Raw genomic sequence first — 21485 nt, 5'->3', positions numbered from 1 at the left:
AGAAAGGCTAATCAATTTTTTGTTTTGAAGTGCTACATTCAAAAGATGAAACTGGTTTGCATTTAGTTTTAGGATTGTAGTTAATATATATAATGAACAAAGGAACAACACACAAAAAAGCCCCAAAGATGGAGAATAATTATAATATAAAATATTACTTATGAAATTACAAATGCAGTGAATTCTTTATCTTTTGCCAGTGCTCCTTTAAAACATAATGGTGATTGTCTCTCAGACTTCTAAATATAGGGGCACTTAGTAAATATTCCAGCATATGTAATTAATTTAATGTATACTATCCTTAAATCTCATAATGAGTCTGAGATGTTATTTTATAAATTAGGAAGACATTTAAATAGATAGAAAAATGATCCAGAGTCACACTGAGTAGTGTATCTGAGATTTAAACTCATATTTCACCATTCTGAATTTAAGAAAATTCTGTGTTTAAAAGTCACGAAACTAAAAAGAAACAAAAGCCAAAATTGTGACTGTGTACTGCACCCCGGTGCTGGCAATGACTACCACTTTTAAGACAGAAATACAGGTAATTCTTAGATTCTTTAGTAATTTATTTTGACTTTTTTATCGAGCTATATATTTGTTTCCCACTCCACTTCCTTCCTCCCCTCTACCTTCACACCCTCCCCCCACCCCCACGCTCCCAATTTACTCAGGAGATCTTGTCTTTTTTTACCCTTTGCTAGGCAAAACCTTGTGTGCCTCATATAGAGTCCTCTCTGTTAGCTAGGTTCTCTGGGGTTATGGTCTGTAGCCTGGCTGTCTTTTGCTTTATATCTAATATCCACTTATGAGTGAGTATATATTATAATTGCCTTTCTGGATGGGTTACCTCGCCCAAGATGACTTTTTCTAGTTCTGTCCATTTGCCTGCAAATTTTAAGATATCATCTTTTACCGCTGAGTAGTACTCCATTGTGTAAGTGTAATCCATTTTCCTTATCCATTCTTTTGTTGAAGGGCATCTAGGTTGTTTCCAGGTTCTGGCTACTATGAATAATGCTACTATGAAAATAGTTGAGCAAATGTTCTTGTGGTGTGAGTGTGCATCCTTTGGGTATATGCCCAAGAGAGGTATTGTTGGGTCATGAGGTAGATTGATTTCCAAAGTTTTGAGAATTGACCATACTGATTTCCAAAGCGGCTCCCACCAGCAATGGAGGAGTGTTCCTCTTGCTCCACATAGTGTCCAGCATAAGCTGTCATCAGAGTTTTTGATCTTGGCCATTCTGACAGGTATAAGATGGTATCTCAGTTGTTTTGATTTGCACTTCTCTGATGACTAAGGATATTGAGCATTTCCTTAATTGTCTTTTGGCCATTTGAGATTCCTCTGTTGAGAATTCTATTTAGATATGTACTCCTCCTCCCCTCTTTTTCCTTAGATTATTTGGTCTTCTGATATCTGATTTCTTGAGTTCTTTGTATATTTTGCAGATCTGTCAAATGTGGGGTTGGTAAAGATTTTTTCCCATTCTGTAGGCTACCATTTTGTCTTGTTGACTTGTGTGTGTCCTTTGCTTTACAGAAGCTTCTCAGTTTCAGGAAGTCCCATTGTTGTTCTCAGTGTCTGTGCTATTGGTATTATATTTAGGAAGTGGTCTCATGTGCCAGTGTGTTCAATGCTACTTCCCACTTTCTCTTCTGTGAGGTTCAGTATGGTTGGTTTTATGTTGAGGTCTATGATCCATTTGGACTTGAGTTTTATGCATTCTTCTACATGTTGACATCCAGTTAATGCTAGCACCATTTGTTGAGATGCTTTCATTTTTTCCACTTTATAATTTTAGCTTCTTTGTCAAAAATAAGTTATTCAGAGGTATGCGGATGGATATGAGGGCCTTTAGTTTGATACTGTTGATCTGTTTTTATGTCAGTATCAACCTGTTTTCATTACTGTAGCTCTTTAGTAGAGTTTGAAGTCATGTATGGTGATGCCTCCAGAAGTACCTTTATTATACGAGATTGTTTTGGCTATCTTGGGTTTTTTTGTTTTTCCATATGAAGTTGAGTATTTTCCTTTTGAGGTCTGTGAAGAATTTTACTGGGATTTTGATGGGTATTGCATTGAATCTGTAGATTACTTTTGGTAAGTTTGGCAATTTTGCTATGCTAATCTTACCTATCCAAGAGCGTGGGAGATCTTTCCATTTTCTGATGTCTTTTTAAAATTTCTTTCTTTAAAGACTTAAAGTTCTTGTCATACAGGTCTTTCTTTCACTTGTTTGGTTAGAGTTACCCCAAGATATTTTATGTTATTTGTGGCTACTTTTAAGGGTGTTGTTTCTCTGATTTCTCTCAGCCCATTTATCATCTACTGTTGTTTTTTGTTGTTGTTTGGTTTGGTTTGGCTTGGTTTTTGAGTTAATCTTGTATCCTGTTACATTACTTAAGTGTTTATTAGCTGTAGTAGTTCCTGGGTAGAATTTTGGAGGTCACTTAGGTATACTATTATATCATCAGCAAATAACGAAAGTTTGACTTCTTCTTTTCCAATTTGTATTCCCTTGATCTCCATTTGTTGTTATTGCTGTAGCTAGAACTTCGAGTACTATATTAAATAGATAAGGAGAGAGTGGACAGCTTTGTCTTGTTCCTGATTTCAGTGGGATCACTTTGAGTTTGTTTCCGTTTGGTTTGATATTGGCTGCTAGCTTGCTGTATATTGCCTTTATTATGTTTAGTTATGTTCCTTGTATTCCTGCTCTCTCCATGACCTTTATCATGAAGGGGTATTGAATTTTTTTGAAGGCTTTTTCAGCATCTAATGAGATGATCATGTGACTTTTTTTCTTTCAGTTTGTTTATATGGTGGATTACATTGATGGATTTTGGTATGTTGAACCATCCCTGCATTTCTGGGATGAAGCCTTCTTAGTTGTGGTGGATGATTTTTCTGATGTGTTCTTGAATTAGGTTTGCCAGTATTTTTGCAACAATGTTTGTGAGGGAGATTGGTCTGTAGTTCCCTATCTTAGTTGTGTCTTTGTGTGATTTGGGCATTGGGATATATGATATGTTCATTGGGGTATATGATTCAATACGAACTATAGATTCGTAAAAAGAGTTTGGCAATATTCTTTCTTTTTTTGAAGAGTATTGCTACTAGCTTTCTTTGAATTTCTGGTAGAATTCTGCACTGAAACTGTCTGGCCTTTTTTTTTCTTTCTTTCTTTTCTTTTTTTTTTTTTTTGTTGGGAGACTTTTGATGACTGTTTCTATTTCCATAGGGGTTATAGGTCTGTTTAATTTGTCTGGTCTTGATTTAATTTTGGTATGTGTATCTATCCAGAAAATTGTCCATTTTCTTTAAATTTTCCAATTTTGTGTAGTACAGAATTTTGAAGTATGACCTGATGATTCTCTGGATTTCCTCAGTGTCTGTTGCTATGTCCCCCTTTTCATTTCTGATTTTATTAATTTGGATATTCTCGGCCTTTTGGTTAGTTTAGGTAAAGGTTTATCTATCTTGTTGATTTTCTGGGAAGAGCCAATTTTTTATCTCATTGATTCTTTGTATTGTTTTCTTTGCTTCTATTTTATTGATTTCAGCCCTCAATATGATTATTTACTGTTGTCTATTCCTCCTGGGTGAGTTTGCTTCTTTTTGTCTTAGCTCTTCTAGTTGTTCTGTTAATTTGCTAGTGTGATATTTCTCTAGCTTCTTCATGTAGGTATTTAGTGCTGTGAACTTTCCTCTTATCACTGCTTTCATTGTGTTCCATAAGTTTTAGTGTGTTGTGCTGTAATTTTCATTGAGTTTTAGGAAGTCTTTAATTTCTTTATTTCTTCCTTGTCTCAGTGGTGATTTAGTTGTACATTGTTCATTTCCATGAGTTTATAATCTTTCTGCAGTTAGTATTGTTGTTGAATTCTAGTTTGTTTTTTTTTAATTTTTTGTTGTTGTTATTGGATTCTAACTTTAAGGCATGGTGATCAACAAGATATAGGAGGTTAATTCAAATTTTTTGTATCTGTTGAGGTTTGCTTTGTTACTTTAATTTTTTATAGCTTATTCTTATCAGCTATCTTTATAGACAGGCAAGAAAATGGACATTAGTATTATTTTTAATATTCTGATTTCTTATATAAAAGTCTTATACAGGTAGGTTTCATCTATATATTTTTTCATATTTTACATCGTGAAAAGTTTTAAGCTGGTTAGTACTAGAATTAAAACAGATGATTTATTTACTTAGACTGAGATTGTATCTTTAAGGGCACTTTCAGCTTTTGCTTTGCAGAGTATAGATTTATAAAGATATTGTGCTCCTGTGACCCTTAGCACATGTAACAGATAATTTTTAAAAATTGAATTATTTCACTTACAAGTTTCAGTCATAAATAGTATTTGGGAAAAATATTAAGGTGTAATAGGTGTGAAAATATTAGGGTGTATTGATAATTAATGGGAGGGTTAGGGTAATTTTATGTTTTCATTGATAGGTTTGGGTTATAAAATAAACCTCTAATCACTGTCATTTCATGATAATGTGACTTAATCATATGTGTGCTCAGTTATGTATAGGCAGAAGATAATAAATGGGATTTTCTTTAAAAGTTCACTTAGAGGACAGTTTGCCTTTCTGCACAGTATATATCCAAATCCTGTCCGGATTCATCAGTATATTGCTGATAGTCCCAATATGTGCTGTGATTTGTATTTGGCCATAAAAGGGGGAGTTCCTAAAGATTGCTAGGGAACTATAGGGTAGAGTAACAAATTGCTTAAGACTTTCTGGAAACCAAACATCCTGAGATTATATTGAATACAATGGTTTTACTGGAGACTATCAGGTTGTATTGCAAGGCAATTTAGGTTTACAGACAGGGGGACATAAACCCTCCCTATCCATTTATTAGTATAGAATTGAATTTTTTAAAAGTTATCCATTACATAGCCAGCTGTTCTGTTTTAACCTTTAATATCTTTTATCTATTTATGTGCTTCCTAAATTTGCATAAGCTGTTGTTTTGCTGCACTGCTAGGAATCTTAGTGTACAACTCCTGTGCTCCAAGGCATGGAAACCTGCTCCAGGGTATGTGTGTATAGTATGTTCTTACTGTGCACATGTAACTTTATAGAGTCAAAAGTGAATGACTTGCGGAGGGTTCAGAATCCATTATCATTTTTGTTCTTGAAAGCTAATGAAGTTGCTTCTGTGACTTCCACATCTATGCTACGCTACAGTGTTGCTAGTTACTTTTCCCACTCCAGAGGATCACCTCTCTACCAAGTGTGTGTACATATGAGCAGAGGCATACACAGATGGATGTATTTCACTGGTAAAGCATTGAACTGAAAAGCACTCTGATGAGGCCACCGTTTGGTGCCTTGCTACCATTTAACTGTCCGTTCTCCTGAATCCTCTGTAATTTGTGATCTCTAGTTCATTCCTTACTACCAAGAGATATGTTGTTAATGTAGCTAGGAAAAAAGGGGCATCTTTCTAGCTTACTGTTTAAAAAAATCAGCAGAAAACTCAAAAATGATTATGCCAGTATGCATACTGTCTACAGAGACAGTGTTCCTGCTGGAGAGATGGCTCAGCCGTTAAAGGCTAGGCTCACAACCAAAACTATAAGAGATGGTGTTTGCTAAATCAGATGTGGGAAACACTAAAGTTGGTGAATCCTTCACATTATAGCTTTTTTGTGTACTTGGTCATCTTTCCAACGTTATTAGAATACAATTAAAAAGAACAAATCAAAGAAATTAGAATGTACAAGAAAGAACTACCCTTTTGTGCTTCTGCCCAATGTACACTGTTATATTATTATTCTTGCCTTCTCTGGTAAACAGTAAGTATGATTCTGTCAGTCACTGGTCAATGGTTTAAGGTTCTAGGCTCATGTGCATCAATATCAAGGTTAATTTTAGTTTTAGTAATTGGTAAAATCAGATATCCGAAAACTGGTGGGGGGAGGCAAAAATAAGTCCATTGCATATAGTTTAATGAGTTTTCCAGAATTCTTAGTCACTGTTCTCTTTCTGTGAAGAGATGCCAAGACCAAGGCAACTCTTAAAAAAGAAAACATTTAATTGTGGACTGGCTTACAGTTGAGAGGGTTAGTTCTTTGTCATGGTGGGGAGTATGACTGCAACTCAGGTAAACACTGGAGCATATCTGAGAGCTATGTCATGATCTTTAGGCAGCAGGCACTGAAAGACTGGACCTGGCATAGATGTTTGAAACTTCAAAACCCACCCCCAGTGATATACTTCCTTCAACAAGGCCATATCCACTCCAACAAGGCCATACCTCCTAATCCTTCTCAAACAGTGACATTTCCTGGTGGCTGAGCTTTCAAATATATGAGCCTATAGGGGCCATTCGTATTCAAACCACCACATAGGGAGGCATAAAAGAAGTGCTTGCTTTTGAACTAGGAATGTGCAGATAGCCCAGAGGGTTGCTCATCCAAGTCTAGCCTCATGAATGAAATGAATTTGTTATGGATTGCTTATGGGACATTACATGCTAACATGGGCTACCAAATTTTTATTTTATATGGCTCTAGGTCTACAGCGGAATTTATGCAAACCTGCATTCTAGCACTACCTACTATATCTAGTAGAGACTACACACTCAGAAAACATAAGGCACAGATTATAAACAGACTCAGGCAGCTATGTCCTTGTTATTATTGAGGCTTTTACTGACCTCAGTAAATACTGTCCAAGTATGGGCAACATCACTTAGTTTGTTGAAATCTGGCATGCATATCAGCTGAGAGGTGGCATACTGCAGAAAGGCTAGGAGATCAATAGTCTCACCAAACTTAATGATACTGCAGGTAAAGTTACTCATTTTTGATGCCACTAAAAATGAGGAATCGGAAAACTTTTTATATATCAAGTACCCAAATAGTCAAGTTCAGACTGTTCTTTTTTTTTTTATTTTATCACCCCCATCCCACTGCACTTTGTTGCTTCATGAATGGATTTTGTAGTTTTCCTAAAGTGTAAATGAGACTACATCTACATCTGTGTGTTTGAAATATATTTATCGGCTTTATTTAGCCTTTAGGGTCCTCTGCTCTGTGGCTTTATTATTTCCTTCCTCCTCCATCTGAGCCTCTCCTTCCTTCCCTCCCTTCCTCCCTACCTCTCTCCCTCTATCATCCCTCTCTCTACCCTCCCTCCCTGTTTTCACAACTTGCTCCTCATTCAAGCGTTGGCTTTCAAATGATCTTCCATCTGGAATTAATGTTTTCTTTTTGGGAGCTCCTGAGGTTTCTGTTTCTTAGTACAATCCTTAGTATTGTACATATATATTTCCTAGTTTTCAAACTGTGTGTTTATATCTTATTCTCCTATTTCCTTTGTATATTTTCTTGTACATAGAGTGTTTTCTGAGCAGTATTTATATATAAGTTTATAAAGAATACTTTGTTCAGGTATGGTGGTATATGTCTTTAATTCCAGCACTCTGGAGGTAGAGGCAGAGGCAGACTGATTTTTATGGGTTCCAACCTAGCCTGGTCTATGTATTGAGTTCCAGAATGGCCAAGGCTTCATGGTGAGATCTGCTCCCTCCTATTCCCCTGCAAAAAAACCCAACTTTGTTCAAGAGGTATTTCTTAGTTGAGAAAAGAAGCAGGTCTGAAAATACTTTATTCCACAGGGAAAAGTCTTAAGGGTTTGCAAACTTTGTACTCGCTGGTTTTGTGTGTCTACTTGACACAAACTAGAGTCATCAGAGAGGAAGGCACTTCAGTTGAGGAAGTGCCTCCATGAAGTCCAGCTGTAAAACATTTTCTCAATTAGTGATCAGTTGGGGAGGGCCCAGCCCATGGTGGGTAGTACATTTCCAGGCTGGTGGTCTTGACTTCTATAAGAAAGCAGTCTGCCAGGAGAAGCAAGCCAGCAAGCAGCCTTCCTTCATGGCCTCTGTGTCAGGTCTTGCCTCCAGGAGCCTGCCCTGTTTGTGTTCCTATCCTGACTTCTTCTAAGTTGAACAGTGCTGTGGCACTATAAGCCCTTTCCCTCCCAACTTGCTTTTTAATCATGATGTTCATTGCAGCAATAGAAACCCTAACTAGGACAAAATTATTCTTTAAATTTTGTTAAATTTTTTAAAATTTAAAATTGTTGCTGCTTTGTGCAGTGACAGTACCAGTTGACAGGCTCTTATGGGTGGAGGAACTCTCACAAGGATCCACCCTTAGGTGAAGCGCTGCAATTAATGGCTCCTGAGAGAAGGGGAATCAGTCCACTTGGAGATAATCCCCCCATAGGCTATCTATTAAACGATCAGCCCTAAATAATATGTATATTACTCATACCAAATAAACTCAACAGGTTGTATTTATAAATTTGTGTATTTGTGTATAATGATAAATAAAGAATAAGAGGCCGTGAATTTGAGAAGTATTGGGCATGGGGTGGGGGAGAAGTTAGAGGGTGGAGAGGGAGGGGGGAAATGATACAACTCCAGTACTCGTGCAGAATTCCCGATAAATAAATAAGGTATTTTATTTTGAGCAGGAGTCCTGTGTTACCTTACTTGAGATGAGTATCATAATGGTCATGCTGTACTTACTGAGCACATTTTAACCTTATGTGGTGAACATAACACGTTTACTTAAAGAGGCTTCATTTGTCCTTCAAAGAAAAATTACAGTTAACGATAAGAAGGAAAAAAAAAACATTTTGTTTTGTAGGTATCTTGGTCAGATATTGGAGGACTGGAAAACATCAAACTGAAATTGAAACAGGCTGTGGAATGGCCCTTGAAACATCCTAAGTCTTTCATCAGAATGGGTATTCAGCCACCTAAAGGAGTTCTCTTGTATGGCCCTCCCGGATGCTCCAAAACAATGATAGCAAAGGCTTTGGCCAATGAAAGTGGCTTGAACTTTCTAGCTATAAAGGTAGGATATTGGAGTTTCAATGGTAACTCTCTCTTCTGACTTCTTCTGTTATATCCTGTATGATATCTCTCTCTAAGGAGCAGTTGATGTTTATTTCTTTATCTGAGGTAGATGACAGTAAAATATAGGTAGAGAAGTTTAAAAAAAATTAAGTTGGTGCAAATACCCAGTTAAATTAGAGCCAGCGTGGTACATTCAAAATTCTGAAGAGGCATGTCTTTCCCTGTCTCCTTCCCCCAAATGAATGGTTGGAAAGTATATTTTTTTCAGAGGAACTGTTTAAATTCCCTTTCCTTTCCTGCTAATCCCTCTTCTGTTTTGGAGCCTGCCTGCTTTAGACACTTGCCTACAGTGTGTCTGACTCATACTTCATAGTTTCCTGCTCTTTGAGATGTTTCTACAGAATGGCCTTCTTTGTGTGTGGATCCTGTACTTCTGATTTTCAAGATCCTTTCCTCACAGTGCCTAGGTGGAATTGTATTACTTGGGTGTTTTACTTTTAGTGTGCATAACCCTCATATTTGCCATAATCAGCACTTGGTCAACTTGCCTACTCCAGACAGTTTAGAACTTAAAACACTTGATTTGAATTGTAATAGCCCAGAATTACACCACCAGGCAGGTACCTGTTGGACACGTTTAAGCAGCCCCTAGGAAGACTGGAGAAATCCAAGAAATGATTCCAGAGCAGAATTGCAAGAGCAGGAACTGACAAGCCCAAACTTGAATTTGTGATTGTAAAGTAAGTAATAAAATATAGAGGGGTAAGTCAGGTTTAGTTCTCCCAGATTAATAAAACAGCTGGGCAAATACTTTTACATATTCCTTGTTATTTTGTTACTGTTCTGCAAATTTGAGCAGTAGAAATCTTGGCCATGGGTACTGGAAATAACATATGCCCAAATAAGGTAATAATTGTGTAGTTTTTCCTGTTCACACTTATCTGTGTAACACATGTTGTCTAGTGGGTAAAATGTGTCAGGACCAAGTTGCTGAGGTTATTTGGTAAGTAAAATTGTTAAACAAAACCTCCTGTGATCTTAACAGTATCCATTCTAGGGATTGGTGTATTGTTTTCAAAATATCATAAAACCCAGTAAATGTGAGACAGACTGTACTGTTTTCATCCCAAGTGTTTAGTTAGGTACAAATGGGTGTCTTATTTATAGCATAGGTTTTTGTTTTGTTTTGTTTTGTTTTGTTTTTCTTTTATCAAATTAGGCCAGGTAGTTATTTATTCAGAAAGATTTAGAAGTCATTCTTGCAACTTGATCTGTTCACTGCCTTTTAGTTTGCAGTGCTGGTACTTTATGCAGTAAAAGGGACATGACTTTTCTCCTTTCTGGATATGAAGAAAATAAAGGCAACACAATTACAGAAATAACAATCTGTGTAGAGCACAGCCCCACACCCTATCACTTTTAGCTGTTGCTAGGATTTTGAGCCTGTAACTTAGCTACTGTCCCCTTTTGTTTGCTTCAGTAAAACCTGCCTCAGTGAGGTTGAACTTCACCCTCAAAGTAGCCTTCCTTGGTGATAAAACTGCTCTGATATTTTGAATGGTAGAGCAGTGCAGTATAACAGTTTAACATTCTGTGTTGCATTGTACTGGCCACTCATCTGGCTGAAGTTCATGAGCATGTAGTTCAGTACAAAGTCACACATTCTTGGGCCTAACCATCTTCTATTACTGCCTTTACTTGTTAGTAATGCCTGATTTGAATTATTCCAGCCCAGTTTTTCTCATGATGTTAAATAATTAGTTTAACTTTTCAGATATGTGTTACTCACCTTCTCCTCTGCCCTTCTCCCTACCCCTTCTTCTCTCCTTTTCCTTTTGTTTCTTCCCTGGGCTTCTGTTGGTCTACTTCTAAATGGTAGGGGTATGAAGGATCCTTAGATGGTTCAACTATTTGGCATGCTTTCCCATTTCCTGTATGTCATAAATATGTTTGTACAGTGAATTTAAGTCATGTGTAAGTTTCTGCTAGCAATGCTATGTTTACTTAGCAGAGGATACATCACAAAATCACCATATTTTTCTTTCCATTAATGATACTGAAGTTGTCTTCCTTAGAACCCTTACCTATGAAAGAATGAAGACCTTTCTCCATATTATTCTCTAACTGCTCTTCCTTAAACTAGATGATTAAAAAGCTGTGTGTTATATGTCTGGATTTACATTGTGTTTTTTTTCTTTAAAAGTCTTCATTATATTAGTATTTTGTGTCATACCCTTCTGTTTTATGAATAGTTGTTACCAGAATAACAGTAATAATACTGACTTGGCATGTACATCCAATAAAAACCGTGACTCCAACAGTTTCCTTTCCAAACTTTGTCAGTACACAAGTTGCCTAATTAGTTGCCCTAAACTGAATAAAATCTGCATAAAAATCCCTTAACCATATCCTGCCTCCGACAAAAACCTGTTGTGCTCATTAAAGCTTGTTTTATTGTTTGGGGCTTGAAGCTCGTTCAATTCCTCTCCTAATGCCTTTCTGTGGTCCTGTTTAGAAAAGTCTAAAGTAGCACATGTTAATGAAAAGTACTCTTTGCCATATCCTGAAAGGACAGTCCTTATTCTTCATCATTTTGTGGAACTATGGAAATAATATTGCCAGATGAAACTGCAAAATGTTTTACTAATATGTGGGGAGATTAGGAATCATGCTATCCTTAAGTTTTCCGTCAGAACATTCTGAACACTCACTTCTTGCACATGTGCAAAGCAGCACTTCTTTGGTCTTCTAGCAGCTTCTTTGCTGACTCTACTTCTAATCTTTCTTTTCTGGTCCTCCATGCAGACCTCGACATCCTGATCTCCACTCAATGAGGACTTTACAAGTTTATTTACCCATTTTATATCATTACATTTTGAGATTGTTCGAGTTTTATTTTTGCTGTCATAATTAGTGTGTTAGTAATACTCTGTGTTTCCTTGCATGTATGTAAAGGTCTACTTAGAGCTCTGACCTAGAAGCTCTGACCATTGGATGTGAATGTCCTCAATAGTACTAGATAATTTAAAATTGCCTTTTTTTTTTATGTTACTGTTTTGTTTTGTTTTTTTCTCAAGTGTCTTATGAATCTTAATATATTGAAGTCTAGGTTTGCTCTCCAGCAATCAAATCCAATTTGCAACTTGTTTTGGTCCAACTTCTAACAATAAATTTCACATTTTTAAGAATTTTTTTTCAAAAATGAAGAGTAAGAATAATATGTAAGACTATTAATCTACAGGGCCAAAAATATATAAATAATTGTAACATTGTGTTATTATTAATGGGATTAATTTTTGCTTGCACAGGCAGGTTAGGAATTTTCTTGATGTAGCTGATTAGTACAATTTGATTTCTCTTACATAATACCTGGAGGGAAAGTATTAGACAGATAACCAAAAATAGGCAGTTCAGACAGGGCCAGCAGATTGTGACTATAGACACTATGGATGGAACTTTACCACAAGGGCGGTTATAAGAATGTGATCTGAGGTGGTTAACAGTGTGGATGGTCCTGAGACTCCTCTGGCAAGGGTAGTAGCTAAGAAGTACCTGCATGGCCTTGTCTTGTTGAGGGCAGTGTTGACATTGAAACATTCAAGGACTTTTTATAATAGATTGCATAAATCTTGTTCTATTTTCTTAGGTTTTAGGGTTTATCATGGACCTCTACGAAGAATATTTCTGAGGTCTTTACTTCTTGCCAGATAGGGCTATTCTAATAGATTTAGGTATAAACTAATAGACAGACGTAATTGGGTTTTTGGAATCTTCACATGTGACTTCTTTGTCGGTCTTCTAAATTAGCTTGTTCTAGCTTTGGTGCCTGCATTATGCCTGGTATATCGTAAAACTATCCATAGGTGGATAATCAGGTAGTAAGCAAATTGTTATAAAACCTGTTTAGTCACCACCTTTCCTTTGTATTGATTTGTAGCTTTAGAACATGCAGTGACTTTAATCTTTGAGGCTAAATAACATCCAGAGGAAATAAGCATGCTATAGAAACTAATTTAAATAAAATATTTTTTGGCTTACTTTCTCTTTTGTGTTTTTTTCCCCTCCTTATTAAAATATGGGTGACTATATGAAGATACCAAATCACTGATTTCTTTCGTTACAGGGACCTGAATTAATGAATAAATATGTTGGTGAATCTGAAAGAGCAGTTAGAGAGGTAAGAAGAGAATCACATTTCCATCCTTCTGTGTAGTTTCTACTTAATTTTGGGTTATGGAAAGTGACACAATTTTTCTTAAAGCAAATACTATGTTATGATTTAAAATGCAACTTTGAGTACTCTTTAATATTTTGTGTTTGTTCTTACCTATCATACTATCCTAACTTTTATTTTTACCCAAGATTAATTTTAATAACTACCATCCCTCCCCATTTTTGCAAAAGGAAGTGTCTGTCTATATGAAAGGCGTCAGTCTTCTATGGTTTTTTAAACTTTTACATTCGATACCTTTTTTCTTCTTATTATTTTTTATTTTTATTATTTATATACACTGCCATTTTCTCCTAACCAACTTCTCCCAGCCCCCCTCCCTTCTCTCTTAGATCCACTTTTCGCTCCATTTTTCCTTCCCCCAAAAGAACAGATCTTCAAGGAATATCACCTGAGCAAGGCATAACAAATTACAATAAGACTAGGCACAAACCCTCAGATCATAAAATATTTCCATAAAATTTTATTTGAAAATTTATTTTATAGTAAGAAACGCAATATGAATGTTTACAAGGGAGTCAAGCTTGGTATGTATAGCATTGATTCCAGCTTATCATTCATTAAGTATCTGTCACCAAAAAGTGAACTACAGATAAAAATTAAATAATACCTATTGATGTTTATGGGAGGAAATAATGGAGTCGTCTTCATGATAGAAATTTGTGAGTAGAGGTATGGTGGTGGGTCATGTAGAGACAATCATTTGAAGGTGGGGAAAGTGAAAGATAAGTAAAGTTCAGATATTTCTGCAGTCCTCTGAGATGGAAGAGATACTCTAGGAAGAGGAACAGGATAAATCCAAGGCCCTACCTAGCCTTTCAACACGTGGGCCTGCTTTCTAGATTAAAGCTTATAGCATTCAAATCTTGAAACATGGCTGTCACTACTTTGGAAAACTAAATTGTGCTTTAACTTAATATTAACTAAAACCCCTTAAAAACCAGTGTGTCTTCACTGTTCAAATCCATGACAATACAGGATGATTTTAGTGTGTGTGCATAGTGTGACTATGCAATGTGATCCTCGTGTGGATAAAAGTGTAGTGTGTGATCCTGTTGTAAGTGTAACTGTGTATTTTGAATGATCCTAGTGTGGGCATGACTATTCAGTGTGATCTTGGTGTAGTTGTGACTATACAGTATGAACCTGGTATGGGTGTCACTGTACAATGACATATTAGTGTAAGTTTTATTGTGAAGTATGATTGTAGTGTGGGAGTAACTCCAGAAGGGTCAGTGCCAAACTCTTTTTACAAGGCTTCAATAATGTTGGTACACAAGCCACATAAAGACACAACTAAGAAAGAAAACTACAGACCAATATTCTTCATGAACATTGATGCAAAAATACTCAATAAAATACTGGCAAACCAAATCCAAGAACACATCAGAGAAATCATCCATCCCGATCAAGTAGGCTTCATCCCAGGGATGCAAGGATGGTTCAACATACGAAAATCCATCAATGTCATTTACCATAGAAACAAACTGAGAAAGAAAAACCACATGATCATCTCACTAGATGCTGAGAAAGCCTTTGACAAAATCCAACACCCCTTCATGATAAAGGTCTTGGAGAGATCAGGGGTAACAGGAACATACCTAAACATAATAAAAGCAATATACAGCAAGCCAACAGCCAACATCAAACTAAAGTTAGGAACAAGACAAGGCTGTTCACTCTCTCCATACCTCTTCAATATTGTCCTTGAAGTTCTAGCTAGAGCAATAAGACAACAAAAGGAGATCAAGGGGATACAGATTGGAAAGGAAGAAGTCAAACTTTCACTATTTGCAGATGATATGATAGTCTATATAAGTGACCCGGAAAAACTCTATCAGGGAACTCCTACAGCTGATAAACACCTTCAGCAAAATAGCAGGATACAAAATTAACTCAAAAAATCAGTAACCCTACTATATACAAATGATAAACGCAATGAGAAAGAAATCAGAGAAACATCACCCTTCACAATATCCACAAACAACTTAAAATACCTTGGGGGAAACATTAACCAAACAAGTGAAAGACCTGTATCCCAAGAACTTTGAGTCTTTAAAGAAAGAAATGGAAGGATACCAGAAAATGGAAGCATCTCACAGGTTTTTGGATAGGTAGGATCAACATAGTAAAAATGGCAATCTTGCCAAAAGCAATCTACAGATTCGATGCAATCCCCACCAAAATCCCAGCACAATTCTTCACAGACTTTGAAAGAACAATTCTCAACTTTATAAGGAAAAACAAAAGACCCAGGATATCCAAAACAACCCTGTACAATAAAGAACTTCGGAGGCATCACTATCCCTGACTTCAAGCTCTATTATAGAGCTATAGTTCTGAAAACAATTTGGTATTGGCACAAAATAGACAGGTAGACCAATGGCATTCAGTAGCTTTTTATCTTGAATAAGCATCATATTTGAAATTTTCACCTTACTGACTTGGTCTTACTTCTGCCTGGTGGTTTAGACAGTGTATCTTCCTTCGGTCAGCTGACGTTTAAAGCCAGACCTTTAGTGCCAGCTCCTGACTGATAGTACTTCTTCATTCTAACTGTTAAAGTTGGGTCAAGTTGGGGCAACTAAAGTCACCGTTTGATCACATGCCATGACTTTCCTAAACAGATACTAAACCTGCCTCACACAGTGTCCCCATATGTTCATAGAACACAAAAATAGCAATAGGTATTGGCTCTTATTTGTGAAGATGTTAGTGCTAATCAGGACAAAGGGGTTTCGATTATTTTGTCACAAACTATTTAAAATTGTGTTTTGTCTTTTCTGCTTTAAAGTGTAGATGATGGTAGTTTTGTAAAGTTTTAGTTGGAACGGCAGTGTGAAAAATGGCAGTATCTACAAATACTGAGCTAGCCCCTATATCTTTATGATCATGTGACACATGAACAAAAAATTACAGCCTAAGTTATAAGAGACACATAGCTGGGTATTTTTCTGCCCATGCTGTTCTCTTCCAAGCTCATTTTCATACTTTGTTGTATTGGCTGTTCTGTTGGCTAAGACACTGACTTTCATGGTTTGTCTGGCTCATGTTTAGGCTAGTTTATGGTCCTATAATATCTGGACATTTTTCTTGCCTGGGTTTTATGTCAGTCATTTTTCTGTACATTCTGAAAAGAAAATGATTATGACTTTGAGATATATGAGTGTTTTATATGGCTTTCATTTAAATGTGTTTTACGATAGTATTATTTATTAAGTTCCAGGTATTGGGCCAAATGTTTTATGTCCTGTTTGTTACTCATTTCCCAATCTTCCGCAGTCTGTATGAATTATTACCATCATCCTTTCCTAGATGTGGAAATTGAGGCTGAAGAGGTAAATTAGCCTGTTCAAGTTCACACGACACTTGGTGGAGCTGATATTTAGCTGAATTTCTCTGATTACTTGACTGGTTTTCCTCCTTACTGTATTAAGTGGTAGTTTATTCACCACTACAGAAGTTACTTTTAAAACACTACAGTGTTTTGGGCATATGCTGTAGGTATAAATGAAGTGATCAGGCGATAGGTTTGTACATAATAGATTTGATTCTACATGGTTTTCAGAAGGAAGCAAACTTTGGAATTTTCTAGCATTTGTTAATCTTGTCTACTATGGTATTCTTTCTCCTAGATATTCCGTAAAGCAAGAGCAGTGGCACCTTCCATTATCTTCTTTGATGAACTTGATGCTTTGGCAGTTGAAAGGGGCAGGTAAGAAATGTTAATATTAGCATGTTAAATAATAGAAGTTAATATTTTATGCAAATTTATCTATTACTATATTTTTCTAGAAGAAACTATTTTTGAATCTGTGCAATTAATTTCTCCTTTACCCAGTTATTTCATCTAATTACTTTGTGTAATCATTTCCTGTACATTTGGAAAAAATAATAAAATTGAAGCATTTGAGTTAATTTTATTTATCTATAATGATCCCTTAGTACTATATTAGAATTAATAGTATTGATATAAAAATATAATTACAAGTGAATACAATTTAATTAAATATTATTTAGTATAGTAAAATCAAATTATAAAAGTTGTTACTATATTACCCACACAATGATCTTATTTTCATGTTTGTAGCTTTGTGTTGATTAAAAAAAATGATTTCATCTTTAGACAATGTCAAAATTTAAAAGGCTTAAAAGAGAAAAAATATATTACTATATAGATTTTAGGATGCTTCTAGAATAACCTCTTAGAATAAAAAGGAATGTAAATTATCTAAATTGATTGGACCAAAATGCTTTAAATTTTAGAATTTTTTTCTTTAAGTTTTGGGATGTTTTCTTAGACCTTGGTGACAAGATGCTCAAAGGGTTTTAAGTAGTCATGGAGCATTTCAGATGTAGTTTTATTGTGATGCTATCAGTTTTTCAAATACCAGCATAGTAATTATCATGACAGTGAGCTATTTTTGAAGGTAGATTTAATACATCATTTCTGCTCTTTTTCTTTTGGTTCTGGGGACCAAACACAAGACTTTAGCCTTGCTGTTCATGTGCTTTACCCTTGAATTAAATCTCACAAATGTTTTCTGTAATGGACCAGTTAGTAAATTTTTTAAATTTCTGTCACAGCTAGTTATCTGAGGCTGTAGTGCAAGGCGTCCACAACAGATACATAATAGTGGAAAAGTGGTTGGCTAGCCACATCATCTGTGTATAGTCTGCCAGTTTTTGTTTTGTTTTGTGTTTTAATATAACCCTTTGATTATATTAAGTGCCTCTTGGCATTGTGTGTCTTTTGAGAATAAGTTGGACAAGGGTCTTGACTTATGAAAAGAAAGAGGAATTACTATAAGTGTGTCTAACTAGTATTTTCTGTTGCTGAATGTTTGAATGCTCTGCTGCCTTTCTCTAGCAGATAGTAAAATTTTATGACATTTCATTATTTCAGTGATTTAAATAATTGTATTTAAGCTTTTTCTTAATGTTGTCTTTGATTTCCTGGGATGTCAGTTTTATGGTTTTTGTTTCCTACTGATGTTTTGAAAGTCAGCCAAGTTTTCTTGGCCTATGAAATGTTTTCACCAGGTCGTTTTAAAATTATTAGTTATATGGAAATAAAAGGCAAAAATGATACAGGTAATCAGAATGGAAGCATTCCCTTCTTAATGTTTAACCACCATTTTTTTTCTATATAAGTGACAAGAGATACCATGATAAGTTTCTAAATATATGAGCTTTAATTGAAAAAACTAAGTAATTTCCCATAGGTACTGTATAACAGCCCAGAGCCTCAAAAATTTTGAATCTGAAAGGACATTTAGTTTAAATCAACTCCTTAGATTATAATTGTTAAATCCTCAAGAGCCATAGTGTTTTAGCCTCTGGCTAAAACAAGAGCAGGTACTCAGAACAGTGCACACAGACATAGAATTGAATAATCAAAATATTGACTAATAAAAATGAGGGGCTAGAGGGTCAGAGGAGCTGATTTGTTTCAGTCTAGAACTTAGGAGCAAGCTCCCGAGTACAGCTTCTGCTTGTAAGTTTTCCATTCATTGGTAAATAGATTTTGTGTTGTATTTAAACAGACTGTCTTGTGAAATTTTATCATCAGCATTTCTGCTTATGATTTTTCCTCTTTCTTTCTTTCTTTCTTTCTTTCTTTCTTTCTTTCTTTCTTTCTTCTTTTTCTTCTTCCTCTTCCTCTTCCTCTTCCTCTTCCTCCTCCTTCTCCTTTCTTCTTTCTTCTTTTTTTTGTATAGATTCTTAGAAATTTTGCAATAGTTCACCCTGACAGAGGGCTCCAAAAAAAAAAAAAAGCACACCTTTAATCCCAGAACTGGGGATATAGAAGCAGGTGGATCTTAGTAAGTTCCAGGCTAGCCTGCTCTACAGAGCTAGTTCCAGAACAGCTAGGGCTGTTACACAGAGAAACCCTGTCTTGACCCCCCCCCCCAAAAAAAAGACTACTAAGCAAAGCTGAAAAACAAAACAAGAAGAGTGAAAAATCCCATGGTTTTTTTTTTTTTTTTTTTTTTTTTTTTTTTTTTTTTTTTGAGAAAAACTAAACTGAGAAGTGGGCCTTAACTGAAAACCTTTGTTGCTGGTGCTAAGAAGTGATTGGTGCTCTTTGCATGTCGCTACTAGCAACAGTAAAGAAAGGACAAAGGTTTACAAGGAAATGAGTTCTGTGCTCTTTTTAAAAACTTATTTATATTATTTTTACATTGTGTGTGTGTGTGTGCACAAGTTACAAGCAGTTCTGAGCCACCTGACGTGCACTGGGACCCGAACCCAGGTCTTCTGTAAGAGAATACACACTCTTAAATTCTGAGCCTCTCTTCAACCAGAGCACCAAGCTTCTTGGGCTGATGAGAAAACATTTCAAAAAAGATGGCTTCCAATCATGAACAGTACTAATTCATTTTGTAGGAAAGGCATTGTGTTACTTTCTACCCAAGGGTCATTCTTTTACGCTTAAAAATATTTTTGCTATAGAGAAACCTTATAGATTCCTTTTTTGTTTTTAAGTAGATAAGTGCCTAAGTTACTTGGTCCAAATGTTATGTATTAAACCAATCTAAAAGCTTATAGGTTATGATCCTGAATTTTCACATGCAAATGCTGGGTAGAATTTTCCTAAAAATCTAAGTTCCTTTTGAAAACACATTACCCCCCAATTGTTGGTTGTTTTTTTAAATGAAGAGAACTGTTGATTCAGATCCAAGAAGCTAAAGGATTCGGGATTTTTTTTTTTTTTTTTTTTTTTTTTTTTTGGTTTTTCGAGACAGGGTTTCTCTGTGTAGCTTTGGAGCCTATCCTGGCACTCGCTCTGGAGACCAGGCTGGCCTTGAACTCACAGAGATCCGCCTGCCTCTGCCTCCCGAATGCTGGGATTAAAGGTATGCACCACCAATGCCCCACCCGGGATTTTTTTATTATTATTATTATTTAGTTTATTTCCTGAGAGAATCATTTTTGTGTCTGAGTATACAGTTTTATAAAATGCTTTTGAAAATACTTTGCCAGTTTTGGAGGAATTTGCTTTTTAAAAATAACCACTTTTACATTGCAAAACTCTCTGGAAAGTATATTCTCTATGTACTGCTCAAAGTAAATCATTACTTGAGGACTCACAAGGCATTTGAGCACAAAACAAACTGTTGAAATGAAATGTAAGGAACTCTACAAGTATATGACAGTAGTCTTCTGAAGCACCTAGGAACAAAAGCCTTTTATTAATATATTGAATACAGGCTGATAATTTTGATCATGCATGATTGTACAAAGCAAGTCAAAGGAGCTATTCTTAGTACTGGATTAATAGTTTCCATAGCAAAATTAAGGGATGCTTTCTACTGTTTATAATGAAGACTGTGTAGGGAACTGGCAATTTGTTTTTGAGACAGGGTTTCTCTGTGTATCCGTGGGTGTCCTGGAATTCACCCTGTAGACCAGGCTGGTCTGGAACTCAAAAAGATCCACCTGCCTGCCTCTGGAGTGCTGGAATTAAAGGCATGCACCACCACTGCCTGGTGGGAACTGGCAATATTGATTTGAATGTATCTATCCCAAAGTGTTATTTCTAAGATTCTGAAAATCTTACATTATGTTCACCCCATTGATACTACCCCTTCTTGCTTTCCTTCTTTTTTTCTCATCCTCTTTTGCCTCTTCTATGTGTGTTTTCTGAAGATCAACCCAAGCTCTTGGGCATGCAAGACAAACACTCTAACTGAGCTGTATCTCCAGCCCATAGCCATTTTTTAAAATAAAGTAAATACTTATAGGTCACACTCCATTTCAGTTCCTTGGGGGTAATTTTAAAAGATGACATGTATCTTTATTAAGTTGTGAGAATGATAATTATAACGATGGTGGTTGTAACTACTACCTACTTGTACTTTGTGCTGAGTACTCTGCTAGAGCCCTTCGATGTTTTATTTAATTTTTAAGATACATTAATCTAGTTGGTGTGCTGTAACAGAATACCCAAATAGGTTTTGTTTTGTTACTAATTTATGAGTGTGGGTGTTGTTTATATTTTTAACTATGGATTTCATTGATTTTTCATTTGTTGATTTTTAATTTTATTGACTTACTCTTTAATTTTTTTTCTGTCTTGACTCTAATAATTATGAATTCTCAGAACTTTTGCTAATGTTGCTCTTTGATTGCTAAAGACTCCTGGAAATTGTGAAGGACATAGACTAGTTAAAATATTCATTTTACTTTTAGGCTGAGTTAGATAACAGCTACCTAATCGTTAGCTGACCCGAAAGGATTAGGACTCAGGCTTTCCACATAGTCTCTGATCTTTGAGTTCAAGGCCACCCAGGAATACTCGTGATTGAATCAGACTAAAAGAGTAACAGATTACACTCCTTTAATCTTA

At 35.8% G+C, this 21485-nt stretch overlaps 1 protein-coding gene across 4 annotated transcripts in view; it reads left to right on the top strand.

Moving 5' to 3' along the window:
* The window catches only part of Spata5 (spermatogenesis associated 5), a 178001-nt gene that overhangs the window by 28045 nt on the left and 128471 nt on the right, over positions 1-21485 (top strand). For all 4 annotated transcript variants that reach the window (XM_027391951.2, XM_027391953.2, XM_027391950.2 and 1 more), the window contains exons 11-13: positions 8690-8899; positions 13025-13078; positions 16768-16847. In XM_027391951.2, coding sequence (XP_027247752.1) covers positions 8690-8899; positions 13025-13078; positions 16768-16847 — 344 coding nt within the window. The remainder of the gene's footprint in view (positions 1-8689; positions 8900-13024; positions 13079-16767; positions 16848-21485) is intronic.

Source organism: Cricetulus griseus, assembly GCF_003668045.3.
Source record: "Cricetulus griseus strain 17A/GY chromosome 1 unlocalized genomic scaffold, alternate assembly CriGri-PICRH-1.0 chr1_0, whole genome shotgun sequence".
Taxonomy (NCBI): domain Eukaryota; kingdom Metazoa; phylum Chordata; class Mammalia; order Rodentia; family Cricetidae; genus Cricetulus; species Cricetulus griseus.
Note: the sequence above shows the minus strand (reverse complement) of the source record. Positions and strands in the feature narration are given on the sequence as shown.